Below are 19,798 nucleotides of genomic sequence, written 5' to 3' on the forward strand. Positions count from 1 at the left end.
AGAATTTCTGGTTTAATATCCTTAAGTGTACTTCATTTCCATTTGTCGATTAATCCTAAATTTTTAAGCGTGGGCAGACTTGACATTTTCTCGGGTAAGCGCGTCGTTTGTCAGAGGCATTATGCATTTTTGCTATATAAGAAACACCAAATTGAGTACCATTATGAAAGCCTGTGTGCGCATCTTGTGCAGCACCATGTAAGCTCTGGCACAAACTTTATTATGTAACCCCTTTTGTTTCCAGACAATAAAGTGTGTCCATGGTAGCTTGATGAAGGAATTAGATTGCCTTGTCTCTAGCATTTTGCTACACAAGAAGATCGTTCCCGTGTGCTGTCTCTGACACAGTGGTGTGTGTCGCCCTGTGAGTTTACACAAACAAGAAAGAAAGGTTTACTTTTTACACCAAGCAAGACTTTTTCTGACTTACATGAAATGGTTATTTTAGGCAACTTGTGCGAATTACACAAGGAAACAGTTCTTGTGAGATGATCTGACTTTCTATAATAGTGAACGGCAAAGATTCCAAACCACTATGCAGTTAGAGTAAATAAAAACCCAACATGTATTGTGGTTAAGCAACTGTAGTGCACTGTACACAAAGGAGCCTTACTCCACTTCAATTTATTCAATAAAATAACATCTTAAATAAGTCATGCCTTTGCAACTTAAAAAAATATGCTTCCAAGAATGTAATTTCACAGCACAATCGTTCAAAATGTAAACACCACTAGAACTGTAATTACTTCTGTATGTCTTACATTAGAAATTAGTCCAGTTTTCCGGAAACCCCCATGCCTGGTCCACTGGATATTTCCAGTCCAAATACTTCAAGGTTTCTTTGTTAGAGCCTTATTTTCACAGTGTGTTCACATCTGATATGCATTTAGCAACAGGATCTGATTGGTCTACATGGAAACAGGCAGTGCCAGATGGGCTGAAGTTTTATGGCCAAGTGGGCTGGTCCTTACTACAGATTTCCCTGATGTTACCCCCTTTTTAAGGTCGAGCCTGCATCGCATGCGCTTGCGCATGCATTTCGCTTGCGAGACACTTTAGGTGTTAAAAAAGGGCTCAGAACCCCGTCCATGTCACGTCAGTGTCTTTCATTGGTTCGTCATGCCTTTTCCGGTGGTTAGCCCTCCTCGAGTGCAGTGACCAAGTACTGAAAACATGTGAGGCTCGCTGTTTCCCATCAGGTTTGAGGATTACTTTTTATCTTTTGTTCGCATGGCGATCTCGCTTGGCAGAAGTCGTGCGATTTGCATAACATCGACCCTGTTGCATATTTAATTGCACTTTTGCAGGTTACGTAGATAATTGCACTTTTGCCGATATGTCTCACTATGGGCCTTATTTATACTTTTTGGTGCAAAACTGCACTAAGGCAGTTTTGCCCCAAAAAGTTTTGCAACAGCTTGCACCATTTTTTAGCACCAGCTGGGCACCATATTTATGGAATGGTGCAAGCCGGTGCAAAGGGTAGGCTAGCTTTAAAAAAAATGACGTTAGGCAGTTTTGAGTCAAAATAAATTAATCTGACCAGATTAGCATCATTTTTTGATGCTAAGGGGCATATTTATACTCTGTTTGCACTGAATTAGCGTCCGTTTTTTTTTACTCTAATTCAGTGCAAAACTAACTCCATATTTATACTTTGGTGCTAGACCCGTCTAGCACCAAATTTATGGAGTTAAAGTCATTTTTTGGAAGTGGAAACCTATCTTGCCTTAATAAGATGCAAGGTAGGCGTTCCCCTGCAAAAAAATGACTCTATGGCTTTGACACCATATTTATACTCCCATGTAAAAATGGTGCAAGGGAGGGAGGAGGGGTCAAAAAATGGGGGAAAGCAAGCTTTGCCCCATTTTTTAAGACCTGGGTCAGGGCAGGGGTTAGGGGACTTGTGGGCCTATTTACATGGTGCAACACCATGGAATAAGCCCAGAGGTGCCCTCCCCAGGCCCCAGGTGCACCCCCACCCACACCATAGGGACTGCGGAGGATGGGGGACCCTATCCCAGGTAAGTACAGATAAGATTGTATTTAATTTTTATTTTTTTTGTTTAAGTGCCATAGGGGGCCCTGAAATGGGCATGGTAGGTTTAGCACCATAAAATGACGCTAATCTGGTTAGAGTCATTTTTTTTTACTCTAACCTGCCTAAAGTCGTTTTTTGGTGCTAAACCCTCTTCTTCTATACTACCAGCCCCACCCGACTTAAGTCATTTTTTTTTACTCTAGCCTACCCCTTTGCACCGGCTTGCACCATTCCATAAATATGGTGCCCGGCTGGTGCACAGAAATGGTGCAAGCCGGTGCTAAACATTTTGGTGCAAAACTGAGTTAGTGCAGTTTTGCAGCAAAAAGTATAAATAAGGGCCAATATCTTGTAAGTTTGCGCCACTTTTGCGTCATAAAATGACGTTAATGCGGTGCAAAGAAAAGTACACCAAAGTATAAATATGGAGTTAGATTTGCTCCGAATTAGAGTTAAAAAAAATGACGCTAATTCGGTGCAAACAGAGTATAAATATGCCGCAGAGTATAAATATGCCCCTAAATATGGCGTTAAGTCCATAGAGTCATTTTTTGCACGGGAACGCCTACCTTGCATCTCATTAAGGCAAAGTAGGTCTCCACTTTCAAAAAATTACTTTAACTCCATAAATTTGGTGCTAGAGGGGTCTAGCACCAAAGTATAAATATGGAGTTAGTTTTGCACCGAATTAGAGTAAAAAAAAATGACACTAATTCGGTGCAAACAGAGTATAAATATGCCCCTATGAGTGAACTGTAGCAGCGCGATTGCGCTGTTTTTTTCCATTCAATGTGCCAAGAGCAATCCGGTTGGGAGTTTACAACTACTAATAGCTGTAACTGAGAGAAATGCAAGACCCTATTGCATTGCAAATGCTTGTTAACTATATGCTTTGCAAATGTGAACCACTTTTATTTTGGTGTCTGGGCCTATTTTCTGTCCCAGTACGACACTGGTTAGTAATGGTATATTATCACAAATTACAGTAATCAGATACTCTGGTCAAAAGAGGAATATTAAAAGAAGACATACTTTCAGTGCAAAGATACACAGTAACATTGTTTCTCTGGTAACATACTCTCCACAGGAACTCCTATCCTATAAGTTATATTCAGACTGAAATAGGACGTTTTATGACTACAACAAGAATCTCGCGTTGCTGCAATTTATTGAAGATGAGCGTTTTGAACATAGGTGGAATCTTGCAGTAGAGGTATATACAAGCCTCTACAGAACCCCTCTCATGATGGCGTCAAGTATAGCCATCAAAGGCAAAGTTAAAGTGTTTCAAATGTTTCCTGACCACCTGTGCCCGAGATGTCATGTCATCAATATATATATAAACTAAATAATTATAGACCTTTAGTTTTTCTGTATACATTAATTGATGCAACATAGAAATCTGTTTTTACTTCTGCAGAATTGTCACTTTTGATTTTTTCTAACGTGTATTTCTAATAATTTGTTATTATTTATCATTGTTTGTGCGTGCATACCAAAAGACAAGGAATGCATTTTTTCTAAAGACGTCCTAACCCCTTCTTTTTCCTCTTTCATTAGGGCCCAGATTTACTAAATCTTGAGGTTGTCGAGAGCGAAAAATGTGCGGTATCTAGAAAGGGATAGCACATTTTTTTCTCTCCCACAGAGCTGCCTCGCTTTTGGCTACCATGTGTTGAGTACACACCCTTGGGCCAAGTAAAAGGATGGCTGCGTTCTCTAAAGCATAGTTCTCTAAAGCATAGGTTTTGTACTGGAAGGGGATGATTCCTGCATAAAAACTACACTTTGAGGTTTTTCTCACTTTGTATGTGGGTTGTACAATGCAGTGCACGTGCAAAGATAGAAAAATAAGGACAAATAAACTGTTCTCCCCTCGAACAGGTGTAATTTTTTATTACAAATCTTAGCCTACGAATGTAGTAGATAGGCATTTGTTTTCCTGTCTACGAATGCTAGTAGATAGGGATTTGGATCAAAACTCACATGTGGTAACATTGGAACAACCATAGAACACCCACTTGAAGTGACGTAGCTCAATGTACTGCAAAAGTACAACGTTTTCTTACATTGGGGAACTTCGTACTCGAATATGTTGGATAGTGAATCCCACCCCAACACTTTCCAACTGGTGTGCAGCAAACAGATGTAGAAAATCTGGGTCCAGACTTCAAAGCAATTTTGACCATCAATGCAAACATTGGGATAAGACAGATAACTTTACTTTGTCTCATTTATATGCCAAATATTTTATTCCTCCTTTGCCCATTTCTTTGTAACACTCAAGGAGGGTCATGTGTTCCAGCTTCAAGCAATTCATGTCTGCATATTATGCGACTAATTATTCTCTTGATGTCCAACAAAACGCCCTCCAGTTCAGTCTGTATATGCTAGATACAGATAAATCTGCCAGCCATTTATTCCTGTTTATCGTTTATTTGAAAAACAATTAAGAATATATATAAAAATAATTCTTCATGAAAACATCAATATTCTGACATTATCAATTAGGCATACATTTTCAAAGGCAAAAAAATTGTGCATCTTGCTTAATGAGAAAGCACATTAGCATGTTTTAGTGAGAAAATAAGAAAGTTCGTTCTGCTACTGGGTGAGCGACCTCTGACCTGTTTCAGGTCCTGAGCTCGCCCCCCACGACCGCAGCACCAACCTGCTGCCTCCTGCCTCTGTCCCCTGACCACGCTGCTGTTTGCGTGTTCGAGGCCCTCCTCCACCCGCAGGCATCCTCCTGCGCCTCATCCCTGGGGTCTAGTGGGCTCTGACTAGCTTCACTTGACCCGTGTGCCGCTTTCCGCCGTCCCGTAAGTGTTTTTCGTTTTTTTCGCTTTTTTCAGCGCCTCGCCGCCGGCGCTTCTGCCCCCTTTGTGCCCCCCTGATTGCTGTCTCCCCGATCGTATATTGTGCCATTTTGTTTTTTCTGATTGTGTGCTTTTCTTATTGTATCTGCTGTTTTTTGCTCGTTTTCAGTGTTTTTGCCCCTTGTGCGCTCCCCGTTCCCTGCCGCTGCCTCCCTGCGGCCCCGCCCCCCTCGCGCCCCCATTTGCCGCTCCCTCCCGCCTCCCGCCTCCCAGCTGCTCCTCCCTCCCCCCTCCCTTCTTAATGGCTGGCGCTGCGCGTCGCGAGTGAGCGACCTCTGACCTGTTTCAGGTCCTGAGCTCGCCCCCCACGACCGCAGCACCAACCTGCTGCCTCCTGCCTCTGTCCCCTGACCACACTGCTGTTTGCGTGTTCGAGGCCCTCCTCCACCCGCAGGCATCCTCCTGCGCCTCATCCCTGGGGTCTAGTGGGCTCTGACTAGCTTCACTTGACCCGTGTGCCGCTTTCTGCCGTCCCGTAAGTGTTTTTCGTTTTTTTCGCTTTTTTCAGCGCCTCGCCGCCGGCGCTTCTGCCCCCTTTGTGCCCCCCCTGATTGCTGTCTCCCCGATCGTATATTGTGCCATTTTGTTTTTTCTGATTGTGTGCTTTTCTTATTGTATCTGCTGTTTTTTGCTCGTTTTCAGTGTTTTTGCCCCTTGTGCGCTCCCCCGTTCACTGCCGCTGCCTCCCTGCGGCCCCCGCCCCCCCTCGCGCCCCCCATTTGCCGCTCCCTCCCGCCTCCCGCCTCCCAGCTGCTCCTCCCTCCCCCCCCCCTTCTTAATGGCTGGCGCTGCGCGTCGCGAGTGAGCGACCTCTGACCTGTTTCAGGTCCTGAGCTCGCCCCCCACGACCGCAGCACCAACCTGCTGCCTCCTGCCTCTGTCCCCTGACCACGCTGCTGTTTGCGTGTTCGAGGCCCTCCTCCACCCGCAAGCATCCTCCTGCGCCTCATCCCTGGGGTCTAGTGGGCTCTGACTAGCTTCACTTGACCCGTGTGCCGCTTTCCCGCCGTCCCGTAAGTGTTTTTCGTTTTTTTCGCTTTTTTCAGCGCCTCGCCGCCGGCGCTTCTGCCCCCTTTGTGCCCCCCTGATTGCTGTCTCCCCGATCGTATATTGTGCCATTTTGTTTTTTCTGATTGTGTGCTTTTCTTATTGTATCTGCTGTTTTTTGCTCGTTTTCAGTGTTTTTGCCCCTTGTGCGCTCCCCGTTCCCTGCCGCTGCCTCCCTGCGGCCCCGCCCCCCTCGCGCCCCCCATTTGCCGCTCCCTCCCGCCTCCCGCCTCCCAGCTGCTCCTCCCTCCCCCCTCCCTTCTTAATGGCTGGCGCTGCGCGTCGCGAGTGAGCGACCTCTGACCTGTTTCAGGTCCTGAGCTCGCCCCCCCACGACCGCAGCACCAACCTGCTGCCTCCTGCCTCTGTCCCCTGACCACGCTGCTGTTTGCGTGTTCGAGGCCCTCCTCCACCCGCAGGCATCCTCCTGCCCTCATCCCTGGGGTCTAGTGGGCTCTGACTAGCTTCACTTGACCTGTGTGCCGCTTTCCCGCCGTCCCGTAAGTGTTTTTCGTTTTTTTCGCTTTTTTCAGCGCCTCGCCGCCGGCGCTTCTGCCCCCTTTGTGCCCCCCTGATTGCTGTCTCCCCGATCGTATATTGTGCCATTTTGTTTTTTCTGATTGTGTGCTTTTCTTATTGTATCTGCTGTTTTTTGCTCGTTTTCAGTGTTTTTGCCCCTTGTGCGCTCCCCGTTCCCTGCCACTGCCTCCCTGCGGCCCCGCCCCCCTCGCGCCCCCATTTGCCGCTCCCTCCCGCCTCCCAGCTGCTCCTCCCTCCCCCCTCCCTTCTTAATGGCTGGCGCTGCGCGTCGCGAGTAAGCGACCTCTGACCTGTTTCAGGTCCTGAGCTCGCCCCCCACGACCGCAGCACCAACCTGCTGCCTCCTGCCTCTGTCCCCTGACCACGCTGCTGTTTGCGTGTTCGAGGCCCTCCTCCACCCGCAGGCATCCTCCTGCGCCTCATCCCTGGGGTCTAGTGGGCTCTGACTAGCTTCACTTGACCCGTGTGCCGCTTTCCGCCGTCCCGTAAGTGTTTTTCGTTTTTTTCGCTTTTTTCAGCGCCTTGCCGCCGGCGCTTCTGCCCCCTTTGTGCCCCCCTGATTGCTGTCTCCCCGATCGTATATTGTGCCATTTTGTTTTTTCTGATTGTGTGCTTTTCTTATTGTATCTGCTGTTTTTTGCTCGTTTTCAGTGTTTTTGCCCCTTGTGCGCTCCCCGTTCCCTGCCGCTGCCTCCCTGCGGCCCCGCCCCCCTCGCGCCCCCATTTGCCGCTCCCTCCCGCCTCCCGCCTCCCAGCTGCTCCTCCCTCCCCCCTCCCTTCTTAATGGCTGGCGCTGCGCGTCGCGAGTGAGCGACCTCTGACCTGTTTCAGGTCCTGAGCTCGCCCCCCACGACCGCAGCACCAACCTGCTGCCTCCTGCCTCTGTCCCCTGACCACGCTGCTGTTTGCGTGTTCGAGGCCCTCCTCCACCCGCAGGCATCCTCCTGCGCCTCATCCCTGGGGTCTAGTGGGCTCTGACTAGCTTCACTTGACCCGTGTGCCGCTTTCCCGCCGTCCCGTAAGTGTTTTTCGTTTTTTTCGCTTTTTTCAGCGCCTCGCCGCCGGCGCTTCTGCCCCCTTTGTGCCCCCCTGATTGCTGTCTCCCCGATCGTATATTGTGCCATTTTGTTTTTTCTGATTGTGTGCTTTTCTTATTGTATCTGCTGTTTTTTGCTCGTTTTCAGTGTTTTTGCCCCTTGTGCGCTCCCCGTTCCCTGCCGCTGCCTCCCTGCGGTCCCGCCCCCCCTCGCGCCCCCATTTGCCGCTCCCTCCCGCCTCCCGCCTCCCAGCTGCTCCCCCCTCCCCTTCTTAATGGCTGGCGCTGCGCGTCCGCTCAGCGGACGCGCCGCTGGTGCGCCGGAGGCGCGCCAGAGGCAAGCCCGTCTGCACCCGTCCGCGCCTGGACCGCGCCCAGCGCCACACCCCCTGGCCCTTGCGCCCCCCGCATCCGCTACTCGATCAACGAACTCCGCGCCTTCAACCCCGGCCCCTCCACTGAATGCTACCGGGCATCCCCGAAGCACACTAAAGGACCTTTTTCCTGCCGTACCTGCAACTTCTCCTGCATCAGAACGACCAAACCAACTACGAAAACATCCAACCCCAACCACCTGAACTGCATCCTCATCAACACCCGCTCCGCACGGAAACACGCCATCGAGCTCTGGGATTTGCTCGACACCACTGCTCCTGACGTGGCTTTCCTGACCGAAACCTGGTGGAACGACTCCTCGTCTCCGGACATCGCCATCGCCATACCGGACGGATACAAAATCACCAGACGAGATCGAACCAACGGAATCGGCGGCGGAATAGCCATCGCTCACAAAGCTACCCTCAAAATCCACACCCACTCGGACGACACCCTCAGGACAGCCGAACACCTCCACTTCCAGATCCACACGGACCCCAACACGACCCTCAGAGGAACCCTCATTTACCGCCCTCCAGGACCAAGACCCCCCTTCAACAACACCATCGCCGACCTTGCAAGCACCCACGCCCTCGCTTCCCCGGATTACATCCTCCTGGGAGATCTGAACTACCATCTGGAAAATGCCAACGACGTCAACACCGCGTCACTGACCTCCAACCTCCTCAACCTCGGTCTCCGCCAGCTATCAACACACCTACCCACATCGCCGGACACACCCTTGACCCCCTCTTCACCTCTAGCAACCACATTTCCTTCAGCCACACCTCCGAACTCCACTGGACTGACCATCACTGTGTCCATTTCACCTATAAGAAAACCACAGAGCAACACCGCATCCAGCTACCTCCCCACCGCCGCTGGGGCAAAATCACCCAAGAACAACTGACCAACACCCTCGTCAACAACCTTCCACCCGACGCAATCGACCCGAGCACAGCCGCCATCAACCTCCATCAATGGATCCTCGACTGCGCCAACACCCTTGCCCCTCTCAAGAAACCCACCACCACCCAAGGAAAGAGAAAACCAGCCTGGTTCACAGACGATCTCACCACCTCCAAAAGCAACTGCCAGAAACTCAAAAAGAAATGGATCCAAGATCGCACACCCGACAACCTCGCCGCCCTCAAAAACGCCAACGCGAACACCACCAACGGATCCGCACCGCCAAGCGCGCCCACTTCACCGAACGCATCAACAACAACGCCCACGATTGCAAAGAACTATTCGGCATCGTGAAGGAACTCTCCAATCCGAAAGCCAACTCCAACGACATCCCGCCCTCCCAGAAACTCTGCGACGACCTCTCCACCTTCTTCCACCAGAAAATCACCACCATCCACGACAGCTTCATCACCGGTCCACCGCCAGACCCCACCCCCGACGTCTCCTCCCGCGACTGCCGCCTCACCGCCTGGACCCACGTGGACGAGGCAGTAACCATAGCAACCATGAACACCATCCACTCAGGCTCCCCCACGGACCCCTGCCCCCACCATGTTTTCAACTCAGCAAACGCCACCATCGCCCCCGAACTCCGCAAGATCATCAACCTCTCCTTCACTTCTGCCACCTTCCCGGACAGCTGGAAACACGCAGAAATCCAACCCCTCCTCAAAAAACCCAAGGCTGACCCCAACGACCTCAAAAACTTCCGTCCGATCTCTCTCCTCCCTTTTCCAGCGAAAGTCATCGAGAAGATCGTCAACACTCAGCTCACCCACTTCCTCGAAGACAATTCCATCCTGGACCCCTCACAATCCGGATTCAGACGAAACCACAGCACTGAGACCGCCCTCCTCGCCGCCACAGATGACATCAGACATCAAATGGACAACGGCGAAACCTCAGCCCTCATCCTCCTCGACCTATCAGCCGCTTTTGACACCGTCTGCCACCGCACCCTACTGACCCGCCTCCAGGAAGCCGGCATCCAAGATAAAGCCCTCCACTGGATCTCATCCTTCCTCTCCGACAGAACGCAGAGAGTCCGTCTCTCCCCTTTCCGCTCCAAAGCCACCAACCTCATCTGCGGCGTCCCCCAAGGATCCTCCCTCAGCCCCACGTTGTTCAACGTCTACATGGCCCCCCTCGCTCAACTGGCCCGCCAACATCATCTCAGCATCATCTCCTACGCCGACGATACCCAGCTCGTCCTCTCCCTGACCAAAGACCCCGCTCACCGCCAAAACAAACCTCCACGAGGGACTAAAATCTATTGCCGATTGGATGAACAACAGTCGCCTGAAACTCAACTCCGACAAGACGGAAGTCCTCATCCTCGGACGCACCCCCTCGGCCTGGAACGACTCATGGTGGCCCTCCGTCCTCGGACCCCCCACCCACCCCTGCCAGCCACGCAAGAAACCTCGGCTTCATCCTGGACTCCGCCCTCACCATGTCCAAACAGGTCAGCGCCGTCTCCTCCTCCTGTTTCAACACCCTCCGAATGCTCCGCAGAATTTTCAAGTGGATTCCAACAGAAACCAGAAAGACGGTGACCCAGGCCCTCGTCAGCAGCAGACTTGACTACGGCAACGCACTCTACACAGGCATCCCAACCAAAGACATCAAACGCCTCCAACGTATCCAAAATGCCTCCGCCCGACTGATCCTCAACATACCCCGCCGAAGTCACATCTCCCCTCACCTAAAGGAACTCCACTGGCTCCCGGTAGACAAGAGGATCACCTTCAAACTCCTGACCCACGCTCACAAGGCACTTCACAACACCGGACCCTCCTACCTCAACACCAGACTTCACTTCTACACCCCAACACGTCAACTCCGATCCGCCAACCTCGCCCTCGCCATCGTACCCCGCATCCAGCGCAAGACATCCGGCGGCAGATCCTTCTCCTTCCTCGCCGCCAAGACCTGGAACTCTCTCCCCACATCCCTTCGCCAGACCCAGGACCTCCTCGCATTCAGAAGGCTCCTCAAGACCTGGCTCTTCGACCGATAAACCAGCAGCGCTCCCCTCCCCCCCCCCCCCCCCCTCAGCGCCTCGAAACCCTGACGGGTACATAGCGCGCTTTATAAATACTATGATTGATTGATTGATTGATTGATTCCGTGTATGACGTGCAATAATAAGGGAAGATTTCAATAACTGGACAAAAGCTTTCAGACAACAGGTCGTGATGGAAAATGACTGGTTTTTAATGAAGAATATATCATGTACGCATATGCATTGCAAAGAATTGTTATAATTGTAAACGGCTTGTACTTTAATGGGATAATTGTACATAGGTAATGGTCTGCGTACTTGACCATAAATAAACCCAGTTTCCGGTGCTAGTAGTCACCAGGCAACCCAACCTACAGTGGAAATTTGAACCCCTGAATGCACAGGTCAAGCAAAGCGAAACAACTTCGCTTCTTCCATGGAGTGAGGGTCTCCCGCACCACCCTGGGAAAAAAATAAAAAAAATACTGTAAATTAGGATTTTACAGCACTCGTGTGACCTCAATAGCTAAAAAAGGGCATGAGGTGTGCAATGGCACTCACAAAATGGTCCAATAGAGGGCGGTTTGCTTAGTGCACAAAATGAATTGCCCAAATGCACCATTTTACTTGGCAAAGTTTTTTCACTGAAAAAACCCACAGTTTAAGTTATGTTTGTAAATAAAAACCGCAAAACACTGAAATTCGCAAGTTATGGCAATTTAAGACACCGTTCAAACGTTAAACAGCAGACATGCAAATTATTACTCCACATCCCAGATTACATGCTCTTGATGTGACAGGTGCCTTTAAGAATGTAAGCAACCTTATGAAAGAAACAACTATGAACATAATATCATACATTTGTTAGAGTAAGCGTTGGTTTTTAGGTTGAGCATAGCAACGGGCAAGCGCTGCTTTTCTGACGTGTTGGTATGTGTCTGGGCTTTTAACGATGCCCACCACACGCCCATCACTATCACTTGTTCATTGGCTTGCCTTTCAAAAGTCCTTTGTTTTCGTTGGTAACTGCCTTGGCCATCGACCCTGTTACATGGCTAATTGCACTTTTGGAGATTACTTTGACTGTGAGTGAACTTATTTTTCCTTTTATCTCTCTCTTCGCGCTCACTGCGGCAATTTGAATTGGCTCAATGTCAACTGTTTTACTTTTTATTTTCAATCTGTGTGGCAAGAAAAGTCCAGTTAGGAATTTACAACGCTAATAGCTCTACCTCGAGCAAACGTGAAACCCATTGCATTGCAAATGCTTCTTAAAGTTTTGTTCCTTTGAGCTATAATTATTGTGAGGTTATTTGCATTGCATTCTGTGTGCGATTTATGGTTTACATGCTGATTGCATGAGTTATGGATCGCAATCATAAACCGTAACTTGCGAATTTCAAGTAACTTGCAAATTTTAATGTTTTTTCAGTTTTAATTCATAATCCTAACACTATATCAACAATTTTTTCAAGACTTTCTAAGGCCTTTTTAAAACTTATTTTAATACAGTTATTATTACAGTTATTACCAAAGTGAATCATAACTTCATTTTCTTTTTATTAAAGTAAATAATTGTATTTATTTCTTATCATAATCCACATCCAACAGTTTCCTGAGCCCAACCAACCATGGCAGGCAGTCCCCTAAAAGTGGCCTATGACTGTGCACAGTGGTGGTCTACCACAGGGACTGGCATGTGGCCAGGCCCTGTGCCCAATGCCTCCCGTTATGGTCAAATCCAACTAGGCATGGCCCTTAACTGTGCACAGCGGGTGTGGTTTGCAATGCGTGGCCTTCACCCAAAAGCAGCACACATCACACCTGAGAAGGCCAAACCCCTCTGCACACAGACCTTGGCCACTTGGAGAAGGAGTTTGGGGCAGGTACTGGACTGTGGTCGTGCCCTGCTCCCAATCTGTCACATATGGCAAACCCGTTTCTGTGGCCATAGACCAAATGCCACAAGAGCAAGTGAATACATTTTCCATTTTTCTTTTTTACATGATTTATAAATCTAGTAAAAAAAAACTGCTGCATACAGGGAGGATTCGGATTCAACTTTCCAACAGAGGTTTCAGAAATCCTATGATAAAAGTTACTTTTTTTATTTCATTTTGCCAGGGAGGTCTCTTTGCCCCCCACCCCATATAACTAGAGGATCAGAGAAGGCTCACCCACACTCTTTCTGCACTTTTTATAGCTTCAATATGGGGCTTGGTGCACCATGTTAGATAGCGGCAGATGCAAAATACATTTCTCTGTGATGGTGAGGAAATTAGAATGTTGCAGAATCACAAATCAAGTCAGACTCACAAATCCACAATGGGAAACATCACTTAAAACACATCACATACAACGCAATGCATTTACCATGATTTCTTTACCATGCACATGCATTTACCATGCATGGCTTTACCATACATGCTTTTACCACAACTATACCTTCACAATTAATTTTGTTTAAAAGGCATGAATGGTAAAGGTGTAGATGTGGTAAAGGTTTTAAAGGTAGGTATTTTTTAATTTTTGACAGGCATGAATCGTAAAGGTGTGTGCGTGGTAAAGGTTTTAAAGGTAAGTTCAGGTAAGCATTAAGTGGTTTTGGGTGGTAAGAGCATTGTTAGGTTTTAGGGTGGGTATGGTTTTGGGGTGGTGAGGGCATTTTTAGGTTTTAGGGTGGGTATGGGCATTGGGGTGTGTAGTGCTTTCCTCTTATTTAGTTTCTAAGCACTAACATAACACAACAGAAATGCACTTCTGAGGTCAAAGAAGACTTTTATTGTTATTTTATTCTTCCCCAACCACAATGTTTATGAATGAATGACGAATTAGTAGCTTTCAAGTCCGCGTTAATCAAACAAAATATATCAGTTTGCAATATACACAGCAGGTTATATTTATAAGATATTGAATGCAAAGCAAAACAAATACTTCACCGTGTAGGAACTATTTACAGCTACATCTTTCTAAGGTCTGCAAGCTGGGGACCCCTGTCAGCCGCGAGAAAGAGTGTCATCTACCCACACGGGATGCTGGCAACTGGCGCCAAGCTCCAGCACGAGGTCCGGCAGATTCGAATCTGACTCTCTGCAGCCTGTTACATTCGTTACAAAGGTGTGCCCCCTCCTCTCAGACCTGGGAAACTGAGCAAGCCCTTTGGAGACTGGCCAGGTCTCCAAGACTACTCCTGTTCCCAAGCTCAAGGGAAGAGAAACAACGCCCATGTACTCTCTCTTATCAGGTCTAGTCTACTGTGAGAGCAAAACATCTTGGTTCTCTGGTGCAAAAACACAGCTTGGAAAAATACAGAACTATTCTCAACTGCAATGTCTAACTCCACGTTAAAGGCAATGGGCAGCTAACCTAAATATCAAATGCAATGTCATGTTAAAGGCAATAGGCAGCTAACCTAAATATCAAATGCAATGTCTAGTGTCATGTCAAAGCCAATAGGCATCTAAGCTGAATACAAAATGCAATGTCTTATATCATGTCAAAGCCCATAGGCAGCTGAGCTGAATATAAAATGCAATGTATAATATCATGTCAAAGCCAATAGGCAGCGGAGCTGAATATCATGTCAAAGCCAATAGGCAGTTAAGCTGAATACAAAATGCAATATATAATATCATGTCAAAGCCCATAGGCAGTTAAGCTGAATATCATGTCAAAGCCAATAGGCAGCGGAGCTGAATATCATGTCAAAGCCAATAGGCAGAATATCTAATAGCATGTCAAAGTCAATAGGCAGCTAAATTGAATACATCATGTCAAAGTCAATAGGCATGCAATGTCAAAGCCAATAGGCGGCTAGACTGGATACAGCATATCAAAGCCAATAGGCAGAATACAGAATGTAATGGCTAATGCAATGTCAAAGCCCATAGACGGCTAAACTGAATACAGAAAGCAATGGCTAATGCCATGTCAAAGCCAATAGGCACAATACAGAATGTAATGACTAATGCAATGTCAAAGCCCATAGACGGCTAAACTGAATACAGAAAGTAATGGCTAATGCCATGTCAAAGCCAATAGGCGGCTCAACTGAACAAAACATACCATGTGCTACTGGTGAACATTGAGCAACTAATATGCGCAGTGGTGAAACACAAAGTCATTGGTCAAAACAAAACTCCATCAAATAGCAGGACATTCCGCCCTTTGACCAATGAATTTTTGTTTCACATATCTCATATTTCAAACAAACAAAAAAAAAACATTATCAGCAAATCAAATTTCAATGATCAAAGCAATCCCTGTAAAGCAATAGAAGTGAATTAACACATTGATTTCATGACCTTTTCACATCAGATACATCTACATAGAAAAGACTGGGCAATTTTTTTTTTTTTCTGAATGAGTCTCTAATTCAACAGTGTTAGCAATTTGATGTGGCATGAGTTCTGCTCATGTAAAGGTGCACGGTCCACCTGAAAGGTTTTCTGGAAGGTAAGAAAAAGTCAGAGTTCCATACGAGAGGGGAAAAAAAAAAAAACACAGCAAACAAGTTGAACTTGAACTGAAGGCGCAGTTTGCGCAAAATGGATCCATGGTGCTGGCACTTTACTCAGCCCGGTTCAGGTTGGGGATTCGGTCCCTTCCCCGACCCCACACGCACACACCGGAAGGGGGACCACACAGCACACTCAGGGACAGTGGCGAAACGTGGTAGGATCTGCAAAAGAAACAAGTATGACTTTTCTTGCAAATAACATTTTTCATTTAAACTGCACCCTTCCTCTTTCTTTCCCTGTTTTATAATCAGCAGGACGTTTTTGAGGCCCTTTGTTATATTTTCTGCAGGTTCTGGAGGATCACTTGGGGCTTCAGCCCACACATCAGAACTGAGGTTTTTATCTGCTGCGCCACAGCTCCCCTTTTCTTGCACTGTCAGAAGGGCTGGGGCAGACTCCTTCTTTACCAAACCTCCATTCACTGCATTTTTGTCAAGTTGGGCCATTCTGTCTCCAATTTGTATGAATGAATCAGATTCTTTTCTAGGTATCAGCATAATTTCGATTTTGCCTTGGTAATTTGCAGCAATCACTCTCCCTAAAACCTGATCACTTTGCCATTTCTGTTCTGGTAACTTTCCTCTCCCCAACTGCTCTGTGACTGCTTGCATGACAGATTGCTTTTGTGCGTGCTGCACAGTTTTTATCAAATCTAGGGGAATGGGCATCTCTCTCATCTCTGCCCACCTGTAAGTGGCCTTTTCACATTTCTGGGGCACCCACATAGCCATCCCCACTAAGGCAGAATTCTGGGTGAACACTTCTCTCTCTGAATTTTTCTGATTAACATCTGCAAGGTAATTGAACCAGTTAGGTACAAGCCATGTGGCTAAAACATTATCAAAGAACCAAAAATCAGCATAAAAATGACACATCTCATGTAGCTCTTGCTTTAAAATCTGACACACATTATACAACGCTGTTCCTTCTCCTGTGCCAGAAAACAACATTTCAGTCAATGAATCATTAGTAAAACAAACATGCTTTTTATCTTCAGTAGACACGAATTCAAATGGTGCACACAACTTCATTGATAATTCTTTTATCTGTGGTACTCTAGCCCTGTCTTGCAAGTACCAGATCCATTGTATGATTCTAGCTAGGGGCACTATTTTCTTTCCTTGTTCATGATTTAAATGTACATCAGTTTTTCCTTCTTGCACTGCGCAGAAACCTGAAGTCTGCATTATTTCATTTGCCAAATCACAAGCGCGCAGCTGCATATTATTTTTCACAGTGACCATGTACAAAAGTGTTAGGATTTCTCTCAAATGAGGGCTATTCTTTTTCCAAAAATCAAACAAGCTAATGAAACTCGGGGTGTCTTGCTCTAAAATCCTTCGTTTTACTTGTGCATTTTGCAACGTAACTCGTAAATCACATTCTGGTCTCTCGTCCCTGTTATCAGTTAAGGAATGCACTTTGGCTGCCAAAAACCCTGGCTCACACGGAAACTCAGTGCAGCTCGGAGCTGTCTTAACCCCCTCATTACTGGAATGGGACAAGAAAGATTCTTCAAAAACAGCCCTTTTATAACTTTCAGTCTTATTTTGAATTATTGTATCCTGGCTAATTTGCGCACGTAAATTCCTATTTTCATGTTCCAACTTCCTACATTTCTCCTGCATTTCTCTGTAAGCAGATAAAGGTATCCAGACCTTTCTGTCATCATTACTTCCAAAAGACACGTTTTCTACATATATACAACGGGAATTATTTCTCAAAACATTATCAGGCCTTTTAGCTACACATGCATTTTCTTCTGTAATTCCCCAAACAGAAAACAATTCACAGTTTTTCTTAGCACCATCAGGCAGTTCATCAACACATGTATTCTCAGACATGGTCTGCCGTGCTACTGTGATTCTCCAAACAGAAAACAATTTCTGTAATTCTCCAAACAACAAAAAACAATTACACTTTTAAAGTGTGCACTTAGAAATCTACTAACTCGTCAAACCCCTTTAATCACCTCTTAATGACCGACCCCACGACTCCAGGTACCAATTGTAGTGCTTTCCTCTTATTTAGTTTCTAAGCACTAACATAACACAACAGAAATGCACTTCTGAGGTCAAAGAAGACTTTTATTGTTATTTTATTCTTCCCCAACCACAATGTTTATGAATGAATGACGAATTAGTAGCTTTCAAGTCCGCGTTAATCAAACAAAATATATCAGTTTGCAATATACACAGCAGGTTATATTTATAAGATATTGAATGCAAAGCAAAACAAATACTTCACCGTGTAGGAACTATTTACAGCTACATCTTTCTAAGGTCTGCAAGCTGGGGACCCCTGTCAGCCGCGAGAAAGAGTGTCATCTACCCACACGGGATGCTGGCAACTGGCGCCAAGCTCCAGCACGAGGTCCGGCAGATTCGAATCTGACTCTCTGCAGCCTGTTACATTCGTTACAAAGGTGTGCCCCCTCCTCTCAGACCTGGGAAACTGAGCAAGCCCTTTGGAGACTGGCCAGGTCTCCAAGACTACTCCTGTTCCCAAGCTCAAGGGAAGAGAAACAACGCCCATGTACTCTCTCTTATCAGGTCTAGTCTACTGTGAGAGCAAAACATCTTGGTTCTCTGGTGCAAAAACACAGCTTGGAAAAATACAGAACTATTCTCAACTGCAATGTCTAACTCCACGTTAAAGGCAATGGGCAGCTAACCTAAATATCAAATGCAATGTCATGTTAAAGGCAATAGGCAGCTAACCTAAATATCAAATGCAATGTCTAGTGTCATGTCAAAGCCAATAGGCATCTAAGCTGAATACAAAATGCAATGTCTTATATCATGTCAAAGCCCATAGGCAGCTGAGCTGAATATAAAATGCAATGTATAATATCATGTCAAAGCCAATAGGCAGCGGAGCTGAATATCATGTCAAAGCCAATAGGCAGTTAAGCTGAATACAAAATGCAATATATAATATCATGTCAAAGCCCATAGGCAGTTAAGCTGAATATCATGTCAAAGCCAATAGGCAGCGGAGCTGAATATCATGTCAAAGCCAATAGGCAGAATATCTAATAGCATGTCAAAGTCAATAGGCAGCTAAATTGAATACATCATGTCAAAGTCAATAGGCATGCAATGTCAAAGCCAATAGGCGGCTAGACTGGATACAGCATATCAAAGCCAATAGGCAGAATACAGAATGTAATGGCTAATGCAATGTCAAAGCCCATAGACGGCTAAACTGAATACAGAAAGCAATGGCTAATGCCATGTCAAAGCCAATAGGCACAATACAGAATGTAATGACTAATGCAATGTCAAAGCCCATAGACGGCTAAACTGAATACAGAAAGTAATGGCTAATGCCATGTCAAAGCCAATAGGCGGCTCAACTGAACAAAACATACCATGTGCTACTGGTGAACATTGAGCAACTAATATGCGCAGTGGTGAAACACAAAGTCATTGGTCAAAACAAAACTCCATCAAATAGCAGGACAGGGTGGTAAGGGCATTTTTAGGTTTTAGGATGGGTGGACATTTTTAGGTTTTAGGGTGGGTCTCAGTTTTTGGGTGGTAAAGGCATCTTTAGGTTTTAGTGTGGGTATGGATTTTTGGGTGGTAAGGGGTGTTTAGGTTCTAGGATGGATATGGGTTTTGGGTGGTAAGGGTTCTATATTAGGTTTTAGGGTGGCTATCAGTTTTGAAGTGGTATGGGCATTTTTAGGTTTTATGGTGAGTATGGTTTTTGGGGTGGTCAGGGCATTTTTAGATTTTAGGGTGGGTATGGGTTTTGAGGTAGCAAGGGCATTTCAGGTTTTAGGGTGGGTATGACTTTTTGGGTGGTAAGTGGCTTTTGAGTTTAGGGTGGGTATGGGATTTTGGGTGTAAGTATATTTTTAGAATTTAGGGGGGGTATGAGTTCTGGAGTGGTAAGGGATAGGTATGGGTTTTTGGGTAGTAAGGACATTTTTAGGGTTTCAGGGTTTACGTCGGGTAGGGTTTTTGTGTGAAAAAGTGTGTGTGTGTGTGGGTTACACTTACCTCTTTACTTTTTGCCATGCATATGCCTTTACCAACCATGCCTTTACAATGAAATGTTCGTGGTAAAGGCATGCATGGTAAAGGCATATGCATGGTAAAAAAAATCATAAGTGCATGCATGATAATGACGCATCTATTGTACTTACCACTTTGTAAAGGTATGCATGGAAAGTGCATGCGTTTTTCTGTCATACCACCATCCACAACGGGTGAAGCGAAAAAAGCTCACTAGTATAATGGTTTGTCATTTAAAAAAAAAATCAGATTTATGAATCCCCTGTGGATTTTAAGTCCATTGTGGGTCTCGAATTAACTGCTGAGATAGATCTAAACATCTTCATACCCAGACTGGAACATTTGAAAAAAACCACTAAGG

General features: G+C 46.4%; 1 protein-coding gene across 1 annotated transcript; it reads right to left on the bottom strand.

Annotated features, from left to right (window-relative positions):
- Positions 1 to 13,650: 13,650 nt before the first annotated feature.
- LOC138282391 (uncharacterized) lies at positions 13,651 to 18,847 on the bottom strand. Its single transcript, XM_069219904.1, has 2 exons — positions 16,100 to 18,847; positions 13,651 to 15,573 (listed from the first exon to the last, which is right to left on the bottom strand). Exons 1-2 carry the CDS (start codon positions 17,254 to 17,256, stop codon positions 15,462 to 15,464), a joined length of 1,269 nt encoding a protein of 422 aa, XP_069076005.1. The 5' UTR covers positions 17,257 to 18,847; the 3' UTR covers positions 13,651 to 15,461.
- Positions 18,848 to 19,798: the final 951 nt, after the last annotated feature.

The sequence above is a fragment of the Pleurodeles waltl genome, chromosome 2_2 (assembly GCF_031143425.1).
Source record: "Pleurodeles waltl isolate 20211129_DDA chromosome 2_2, aPleWal1.hap1.20221129, whole genome shotgun sequence".
Lineage (NCBI taxonomy): Eukaryota > Metazoa > Chordata > Amphibia > Caudata > Salamandridae > Pleurodeles > Pleurodeles waltl.